The sequence below is a fragment of the Aspergillus aculeatinus genome, assembly GCF_003184765.1.
Source record: "Aspergillus aculeatinus CBS 121060 unplaced genomic scaffold BO66scaffold_35, whole genome shotgun sequence".
Taxonomy (NCBI): Eukaryota; Fungi; Ascomycota; class Eurotiomycetes; order Eurotiales; family Aspergillaceae; genus Aspergillus; species Aspergillus aculeatinus.
In genome coordinates this window covers 394,140-403,944 of record NW_020291504.1, presented here as the reverse complement: position 1 = coordinate 403,944, position 9,805 = coordinate 394,140, and the positions used below count along the sequence as shown (strand labels likewise).

The 9,805-nt window shown below is 53.8% G+C and overlaps 4 protein-coding genes across 4 annotated transcripts; 1 reads left to right on the top strand and 3 right to left on the bottom strand.

Annotated features, from left to right (window-relative positions):
- Positions 1-352: 352 nt before the first annotated feature.
- Positions 353-925, bottom strand: BO66DRAFT_440333 (uncharacterized protein; the record flags this gene model as incomplete). The annotated part of the gene is made up of 3 exons (XM_025651246.1): positions 353-381; positions 456-794; positions 823-925. 3 exons carry the CDS (start codon positions 923-925, stop codon positions 353-355), a joined length of 471 nt encoding a protein of 156 aa, XP_025502239.1.
- Positions 926-2,012: 1,087 nt separating this feature from the next.
- Positions 2,013-4,747, bottom strand: BO66DRAFT_472837 (putative C6 transcription factor; the record flags this gene model as incomplete). Its single annotated transcript, XM_025652996.1, has 5 exons — positions 2,013-3,469; positions 3,524-3,921; positions 3,980-4,394; positions 4,448-4,554; positions 4,700-4,747. 5 exons carry the CDS (start codon positions 4,745-4,747, stop codon positions 2,182-2,184), a joined length of 2,256 nt encoding a protein of 751 aa, XP_025502238.1. The 3' UTR covers positions 2,013-2,181.
- Positions 4,748-5,663: 916 nt separating this feature from the next.
- Positions 5,664-7,265, bottom strand: BO66DRAFT_455586 (uncharacterized protein; the record flags this gene model as incomplete). The annotated part of the gene is made up of 1 exon (XM_025652101.1): positions 5,664-7,265. The coding sequence occupies one exon, from the start codon at positions 7,263-7,265 to the stop codon at positions 5,664-5,666; it is 1,602 nt and encodes a 533-aa protein (XP_025502237.1).
- A 1,511-nt stretch (positions 7,266-8,776) lies between these two features.
- On the top strand, positions 8,777-9,706 carry BO66DRAFT_440330 (2EXR domain-containing protein; the record flags this gene model as incomplete). The annotated part of the gene is made up of 1 exon (XM_025651245.1): positions 8,777-9,706. One exon carries the CDS (start codon positions 8,777-8,779, stop codon positions 9,704-9,706), a length of 930 nt encoding a protein of 309 aa, XP_025502236.1.
- Positions 9,707-9,805: the final 99 nt, after the last annotated feature.

Genomic DNA, 9,805 nt, shown 5'->3' with positions numbered 1-9,805 from the left:
TGGCGAGTGCGGGTCCGACTGCTATTGCATCAGCCATCGATGGTCCGGAGCTATGGACAAGGAAGAGGGGCGAGAGTCACGTAGCATGGGTGGGGGAATGTGGTTGGCTAAGGTGGCATGGCTATTGATTTGCTGGCTCCAGTATTTGGCCACGTCGGGTGAGGAGAATAAATATGCCACCATGAGTTCTCTTCCGACGATTAAAGTCGGAGGTTTGCAACAGAATGGCTCAAAGCCGACATGGTCTGAGTGAAGTTGTTGGGTGCAACTTACGTATCGTTCAACATAAGTACGGCATCGACCAGACCGGTCACGGTGAACAGCAGCAAGTAAGGCGATCCACACCCCCCCTTCATAAATCGACGCGAGGAGGTTTATGTTCTGCGTGCACTGTTAGATCAGAGCTCCCATAGACTTACTCAGTCAAGGAAAGGGTCCGTACTCCGCCTTAATACCAAGCACTGTCAAGCGTCGCCGGAAATAGTATTGATCTCGCTCCGGGCTCCGCTCTGCCTCTTCCATCCACATGTCGATCTGCTTGCTCTTCCCAGGAACTGGCCTCTTACAGCCACCACGGCCCGAGCTCGAATGTCGCAGAAGTGCTTCCACGAACGGCTGCTTCGCCCATACGTTGACCGCGACAATGCCCGGGCGATGCGGTGACCCACCGCCGTAGGCCGCACACGCAGCCCAGATCTGTCGGGCGGCGTAGTCCACATCAGCGGTCCGATCGAAGAGAGCGGCGCAGGGCAGGCCGGGCCTCGCGCGGACGCCTGGGGCAGCTGCTGGCTGACCTGTTTGGTCCACCATCAGGGCGGAGACTGTCGTGCAAGGCGGCTAGTTGCGCTTGCTGGAATCGGACGTTGGCCATGCGGCCGTCGTGGGCGGCGGCAGGGAGGCGCGCCACTTTAATCGGGGAAGCCATGATATCTGCACACGAGATAGCTAGAATGGATGGAGGCAATGGGGCAGCTGAGGAGTCACTACATGCTTTATTGGTCTTCTTGCGCAGCGTGAGTTGTGTGTAAGAATCGGGATGGGGTACTTCCCGACTCGTTCTTTCCCGCACCGGAACCTCTCATTCGGATCCATAGCTTCGTCCAGATCCTCCGCAACAAACCTCACAAGCTCAAACACGCATCAAGACACAAAGCACTACAACCAAATACCACTTCAACATGCCAACGCAAACCAAAACAACCCCATTCACTCAGGCTCACCAGACCTACCACCTCGTCCTCACAGGGGCCGAAGCCCCGCCCCCCCCCCCCCTCCGCCTGCAAAGCCGACAGCCCTAATCTCCGTGTCATCTAGCCGGGGGAGATATAATCTACCGTCAAGCTCTACTATTGTTGCAATAGAAATTTACAATCTGGGAAGACAATTGGATCCTTCGTCCACTCTATCATTCGAAAGCTACCAATCGACTAAAATGCTTCCCGACATAAGCGAAACCTTCGTCAAAAGCCAGAGCCCTCGCTTGACCGATGTACGCACAGTGGGCGGTTCCTTGATCTTGATGGTTGGTTCGGTTGGTGTAGCTAACCAGGTACGATTTCTAATGCATTTACAAGGGTGTTGGGTTGCATCGGGTCATGTGGCGGCATCACTTGAGAAGAGGGGCAGACTGTGTCTGGGAGGACGAGAGCACGAAACGATGCTGAACAACAAACTTGATATAGCTAAGATTTGAAAAGACCAAAAAAAACATACAACAGAAGGGATTCGCTGGTGGTCACCCACCCAACTACTAACCTCCCGGCGTGTGGCTTAAGTACGGCTGAGCGGACGGGAAGCCCTGTTTTCCACACCCTGTGGTCGTATGTACTCTCCGCCTGCTGCCTGGCGCCTATGTGATAAGCAAGGCAATCGACGGTTTCTCGAAGACTGTTTACGAAACATTGATCTGGAATGGCTTATGGACGAGGCAGCTGTGAAGACGCTTGACTAGAAGAGACGACAGAATTATGTCTTAGCCGCAGTCTCGCGGAATGAACTATAGTCTATAGACCCTCATATTCTATTACTCCCGACATGGTTCACCATGACAGCAATGTAGGCATGGGCGGCGCTCCAGCGGATTCTGGGCGAACTCTTTGGCGTCACCCAAAGGAGTAGATGAACTATCCAGGAGACGAACGCAAGGCGTGCGTCATACGCGTACCAGGAGTAACGCTTACACTAACAGTCGGCAAACGGCGAAGTGTCCGAAGCGCCCATATCAAGGGCGCCAGGGAGATCGTCTCCTAGTGTACCAAACGGGACATCTTTAGGGAATGGATCGCAAGAATCCAGCGGTGGCAGGGGAAAGTCCAAGAATTGCCACTGCCAAAGGTCGTCTGGGCTGACGAGGCCATTGGAAAGAACTGGCAGCACATCCAGATCTGAAAACCCGTCGGTGATACCACCATCGACAAGTGGTGGTAATGGGTTGAATGGTGAAGAGGGATCGAATGGGGGTTGCGGATGCGCGTGCCCTGGTGCGTTAGCAGGATCAGGGCCTTTTCGGCTCAAGGCTTTCAGAATACCCGCGACCCTAAGTCTTTTCGGAATTGTACCACCCAATTGTTCTCCGCGAGTACTTCCAGCGGCTGAACTACCGTCTTGATCGCAACTGTCTTCTTCCTCAAGTTCCATCAAGGCTTCCAAAGCAACAACGCAGCGCTGAGCGGGCCCTTCGGCCTCTGACTTTCTGTGCGGATCGTGGAGCGTCGATGGCCCGTTCTTGGCGTTCTCAGCTCGTAGTAACTCCATCGCTTCCCGGATTTTGTCGCGAGTCATCAGTCGGCTAAGCTGTTGTGCGCTGGCACTATCCACATTATCATCTGACCTGGACGTGAAGATCAAGTCCAGTATCAACACCACAGCCGCGTTGAAAAGCTGCATCTCGCTGGTCGACAGCGAGCCACAGACCGTGCACCGCGCTTGGATCTGACCCTGGGTACCGATAATATTCTGGGCCAGAAGCTGACAGAAAGTACGACCGATCGACGATGAGAGACTGGGCCGATGCAGTCGAAGCAGTAAGCTCCACAGTTGCTGATGCAGCATCCAGCGTTGTACGGGGATCGCCGCCATTGGACTCCCGGTGGCGGTAAGTCCGACCGTGCTTCCCAGTCGGAAATACGCCGGCAGACCAGCAACATACTTTTCATATTGATTGTTGAGATGTTTGCGTAATCTGGTGGATCGAGTGGTCATGTCGGGCTCAAGTGTTGGTGAATCCCATAACTGGATGGATTGGCGGACAATGCCGGTGATTTCGAGGGCGTGGAGAGTATACGACGTCATGGTGAACTCAGATCGAGGCCGCTCTGCAATCAGTCCATTGATATCCACCCGTAAGGTTGATAAAGAGAGATCATCGTCATTGACGTGCAGCGGCATCCGGGTGTTGAATTGTGATGGTTGGATGGTGTAGTAGCCGAGGGCCTGTCCGCGAGACCAGTCCCTTTGGACGAGTGCCCACCTGTACGAAAATGTCAGCAAAGGACTCGTGCTGTTTCTTCTCGGCCAGCCCTACCATATCCGAATACCTATTTCTGTTCGAATATGTGGCGGTTCTGCCGGTCCTGTCGTGTGATTTTCGAGTCGTGCTGAACATGATGCAGACGCGTCCAACTTGATATCCCTCAGCCGGTGTAGACCAAGTCTGCGAGCTCCCGAGATCGCAGTGACCAGAACCGCGTCCAGCGCCAATGAGTCCTCTTGGCCGTCGAGTAGGAGCATGACTGCGGCCTGTAACCCAGCGATTGAGCCACAGAAGAGAGACACTCCGTCCTGGAGACAGCGCAAGCCTAGAGCCCTCCATGTCTTGACGCGCAAACGGGACGATCGTAACTCTTCCACGCGCAAGGCCGACGGCGTAGGATTCCATCCCAATATCGAGGGCGTAGGATGAAAAGCAAGACCGAGCACAAGCTGACAAGCAAACAATAATGTGAGCATGGGGCTTTTGTGTCAGGTAGACTCCACCTACCGCCAAGAGGTAACAGCCCAGTGTCTCCATAGTGATTGCACTTGCTATCGCGGAAGCCCGTTCCTCTGCTGAAGCGAGATTCAAGCAGTTGCCGAACTGTGCAGCTTGCGCCATGAATGTCGGAGTGTGCACCACATTCCCCAAAGGGCCCTGGCAGCGAGTGACGAATACCTCAAAAAGCACGTGGATCACCTCCCACTCCGGCAGTACGTCGATGATCTCTCGGATCAAGGCGAGCCTCTCGCCGTGTCGTTTAAGGTCTGTAGCGGACCAGTACCGATTCAGAAAATCCGGGGCGACCGACATCGGTGTTGTGGCCATAGAACTCGGTCGGGGAATCCCCTCGACGAAATGCTCCAAGAGTTGAGCGGTCTCTTCGGCTTCCAATTCACTATCTCCATTCGCTGGCAGACTCCTGCAGGCGTAAGCATTGTTTTCATGAACCTTGGTTCAACAACGGTGTCTCACTGCTTGAGCGCTGTCTTGCCTCTGTGCACGGTTTTGGACCGCTTAGCCCTCGGGTGTCGCTCATCCTTGGTACAAAGATGGCCAAGGTCACGCTTGACACATTCCACCTGTAAAAGGATTGTAAGCCTCCAGCTTCAAGGGCGTGTCGATCGCTCGCGCGTGGATGACGTGGGCACTAACACAGGGTTCTTTACGGTCGCATTTTAGCTTCAGCGCCCTACAACGGGAACACGACAGCGTAAACTTGCGTACCCACGAGTGCGAGCCCGGGGTAGCCTTGCTGCGGTCGTCATCAACCATTCTGCTCGCTCTCCGTGATGGTTAGATCAGAGACCAAAAGTAGGGAGGGGGGAATCGCTCCCTGGAATGCTGCAGCCGCCTGCACCTGCCAGCTGACGCGAGGTTAGTCGTGATTGGGTTAGGCTGACCAGTTGACCGCGCGGGGCTTTATGCCACGGACCATTGGGTCAGGTGATCAGCCGATCCCGGCTACCAGATCTTACCCTACCTAGTAACTTACTACTAGGTAGGTATAATCTGCCAACCTAGCCAGGGATCACCCGCTCGGACTCAACTCATATAACCCGGAAGACAGACGGCGACATCACAAGTCAACCAGAAAAGATAATCACCAATTGCTACGATGGATGGGGTCTCCTACCTTGCTACTTTGCTCAGACTGCCCACATTCGAGGACAAAATTCAATGACTTTCCCGTTTCCCCTCTGCCACACGGCACGACGTATTTCCTGCACTACTTGATCAGCCGCCGGAGTTGAAACAGTACACGCACAAATTTAGCGAAAAGAACCTTTGAAGAGGAGAGTGCGTGGCTTCTCATGGAGAGAACAGGGGACAATCTTCTAAACATGATCTTCCCTGATCTCCGACCGGCAGTGAATAGTGCCTTGCTCTCCGGGGAAAAAGGATCCAGAGGCTGCTTAATTTACCCGCAGGAACCATGGAGTTACGATTGAAACCGATTACATAGTCTAAGTTGCTTACCCTAGAAGAGCTAAGGGAAAAGACATAGATCGATTGACCACAGCTACTCGTTTTGCGTACTTTGTTGTGTCTTATTTGTTGTTATAGTCAAGTCAATGAATCTGTTATTTCTGCCGGAACTTAAGTACAAACTCCTATCCTCTACCCAATCTAGCTATACATAACCCTTAGCTCAATTCCCCAACAATTTCCAACTACCCGAACAAGAGTCTCAGACATCCACCTTGTCAATCGGCATCTCAGCGCTATCCGTGCTGCTCGCATCAGCCTTTTCATTCTTCCCCTTTTCATCAAACCGGCTATCCCGAATGAACAGAACCACAATCAAGAAGCCGACCGCCGCAAACCCGATCCCGAGCCAGAGCGCCCCTCGATACCCGCGGACCACATCCGCTCCCCCGTGATTGACATGCGCCTCGACGGTCGCAGCAATGCCCAGACCAATAGAAATAGAGTACTGTACGACTGTCGAAATAAACGAGCCGGCGACGCCCTGCTCCTCCGGCAGGACCGCATTGGAGATGAGGATACCCGACGAAGCAAAGGAGAGGTCCGGTCCGCCGACCACCAGCAAACACGCGGGGAAGATGAAGGCCCAGTAGATGGGGGAGTACGACACAAAGCTCATGAGCAGGTTGCCGACCAGGAAGGAAAACATGGAGACGCCGAAGATGTACTGCGCGGGGACTTTGGTGATGAAGAGCCCGACGGAGGCGGTCGCGAATAGTCCCCCGATCACGAGCGGAACCATCTGTGTGACTGCTGTGAGTGGCTGCGCTTGGTGGATGGTGAGAATGTAGATCGTCGTGTAGTAGAGGAAGATGCCGAAGGACATCCAGCCGAATGACATGGCTGTCACGACGGGGGAGAAGCCCTTGCGGGTCCAGAGGGTGTTGGGAAGGACGGGGGTCGGGACGTGGGACTGCGAGATGGCGAATGCGACGATCAGGAGAATTCCGACGATGAGAAGCGCGTAGACGTAAGGTTCTTGCCAGCCTACCACGGAGGCTTGGTTCCAGGCGAAGGAGAAGAGGATGAGACCCGAGACGCCGAGGAAGGATCCGAGGTAGTCAAAACGCTTGAGGCTGAGACCAGGGATTGGCGAACCCACGCGGTGGGGGACGATGAAGTACGTCACTGCGCCCAGGACGAGGCAGCCAATGGCCCAAAACCAATACCCCCATTGCCAGGTGACTTTCTCGGCGAAGGCAGCGCCGACGAGGCCTCCAAATATGTAACCCGATGGTGCGCAGAATCCGAGGAAAGCAAAGGCGATGTTCTTCTTGACCGACAGCGGGGGGAAGGCACGTGCGAGGAGGGCGAAGGAGTTGGGGACCAGTGCCCCGTTGCCTATCCCCGTCATCCCGCGAGCAATGTCGAAAAGGATCACACCTTTGGCGAAGCCACTCACGAGTGACCATAGGGCCATCCACATCCACCCGAAAAGAAAGACATATTTGTGGCCGAAGTGATCGCCCAGTCGGCCGGTCACCAGAACGAAGACGCCGCCGCACAGTGAATATGCGGCCAGGAACCAGGACATTTGACCATTGCTTGTGGCGCCGAGCGAGTGGCCAATCTGTTGTACTGAGAAAGCTGTATTTCCGAGACCGCCGACAGAGAACAGCTGGGATAGGCCGATGACAAAGATGAAAAGGACCTCTTGGAAGGTCGATGAAAAGGCGGATGAAGGGCCTCCAGCGTCTGGCTCGCCAACACCGCCAAGCCCTGACATCGGATCATCGCCCTTGTCGACTTTCTCTTTGCGAAGTAGTTGGTTCTCAAGCGTTGTAGACTCGTTGGTAGAAGACATGATCAAATCAATCCTCAATCCTTTCAATGACTGCAGCTTATGTGACAGAAAGAGCGCCTTGAGGGCAGGCCTGACTTCGATTTCTGGATGAAAGTGGGAGAGTCAGTCTGAATGTGCCCTTATAACTCATGTTCAATCCTGAAGTCTGTGAGTATTTGTCATATGTTCTCACTCAACAACGGAGTTTTGACGAGATCCGGAGCAAGACAACGGGGGCCAGCAACGTTAGGGTTGGTGTTGAAAGTCCGCGGACTTTCAGCAAATCTCCGACCGCAGTGTGAATCTCCGGAGCGGTGGCCTGAGGCCGCCACTTACCTGCGGAGGCGATTCAACCGCTTAGTGACCCAAAAGAACAGTCGCCCGCACAACCAGGCATCAATCTAATGTTTATAGAAAATCCTCAAGTACCTCTATACCGTGGTTCTGTCAACGGCAAAGACCAGTAAAAGCGATAATACACAGAACATGGTCATGGCAGTTGACCGATCATTCTGAGGTTCTTCACAGCGCTTCCTTAGTGTTGTTGTTGACAGCAGTGTGGTGGGCTGATATAGGATAGATGAGGATAGGCGAGGAACGATGATTCTTATTTGTTTAGGTATTTGAAGCCTTAGAAATGAGAGTAGGAATTTGTAAGATTCTGAGCATTCTCTTCATTGATACCGAGTGTCTCTGGGGATCTAATGTCTTGTGAGCAGACCCAGCACAAGACATCAACAAACGACCTATGTCATGTAGGAACTAATGAGCCTTACCTTATGCTTGTTCGTACTGTTGTTCTCACGGCACTGTATGCTGAAGTGGGTTGTCAAGGCAAAAACAAGGCCACTTTATGCAGGATGATAACTGGTTGATTTGCGCAACAAATCGTTCGCCTGTTCATCTGGGTAGCGTGAAGAGATATGTTGCACTGTCCGTACCTGTAGAGCTCAATATGCCAGGTTCAGGCAGGCAACAGCATATTAGAAAAGAGATTGGAGAGACTTTAACATACGGTATACTCGAAAGGCTCATAGCCCCTCCAACCCAATTCCAAACAAGTAAGAGGTTGATCTCAGGCTCGAGCTCAAGTTGATAGCTTCCGGTTACTCATTCTTTAAGGCCGGCCCCTCATTGTCTATTAATTTCAGCAACATATGAGAGACGCATTCACTGAAAGTGATATGACGAAGGCGACAAACATGATTGTTATCTTCCCACCTTTACTGCCTATGAGCATCCTCACCCATCACATCCGCCATCTCTCAGCCCATTTCCTCCTCTTCCGTCTCAACCTTTTCTATTCACCTCAACCATCTTCTTTGATGTCAACCATCGTTATCGGTCACAGTTACCATCATATCCTGCCATCATATCCTGCCATCATATCCTGCCATCATATCCTGCCATCATATCCTGCCGTCGTCTTCATCGGTCCCACTTCCTTCAAGTTGTCTCCTTCCAGCCCTCCATCCCGCCTGCTACCGATACTTCTTTACTTCGAGTTACTGTCAAAGCTGATTCCATAAACCATGGCAACATCCGAATCCCTAACTTTCTCGCGTCTTCCCGCCGAAATTCGTCTCATGATCTGGGAAGCCGCGCTACCCGACCCAATCGGTAAACCATTGTTCTTCTGGAGGAGGGCGCCGTGGCGGCCCGCAGCCGCGCGAAATTCCATGGGCGGGGACTATGATCTGATACACCCGGATGACATGGGCCATTTCAAGATCGAGATCCCGCTTCTCCAGGTGAACAAGGAGGCGGAACGGGTAGCCAAGGAGTGGATCCAGCGACAGCTTCCTCCCCTGACCCGACTTCGAACGAACCAGACCGCCGCCAGCCGCCGATTCAACGCCGGGAGAGACGTCGTGTTCTGCACCGACAACCAATTCCCGGATTTCGTGGCGGAAGTCGAGAACCTGTACCGCGTGATGGGCTCACCCGATGCACGCAAATACATCAAGAAAGAGAACCTGATTCGTACGGTGGCACTGCCCCAGCAGATCCTCGAGGACCACCCGGACAAGCTGCAGCAGATATTCCGCGGCGGAATCCAAGCGTGGTGCCACGACCTGTACATCATTGTCGACGCACCCGCCGACTTACGGCAGATTGAACCGGGCTCCGGGGAGCAATGGGACTGGCAGGTGCCGCAACGGTGGGAGCTGGAGGTTCTGGAAGATCTGCCTAGAGCCTGGTGGATTGGCAACCGCAGCCGGGGCGGGAAGTGGCTCACCGGGTGTTTTGGGCGTCCGGGGTCTTGTCCCCGCCACCCTCGTCGCCGCCGCCGCCCCCACCGCAGCAGCAGCAGCAGCAGCGTGGATGCCTACGAGCGCGCAGAGAATCTGCTCGACCGGATTGTGCGGAACGCCTTTCCACAAGACCATTTCAAGGGGTGGCTCCGTTCCGTCGGTCTTGTGATCTTTGATATCTACTTCGCCCGTGTAGTGAAGAAGTGAGGCGGAGGCTATATGTCGATTCCACACTCTGAATAGGATGAATCGTTCTACGTGGGGGTTTTTGGGGGCCGAGTCCTCTGTGCTACTGTCGCACCTTGC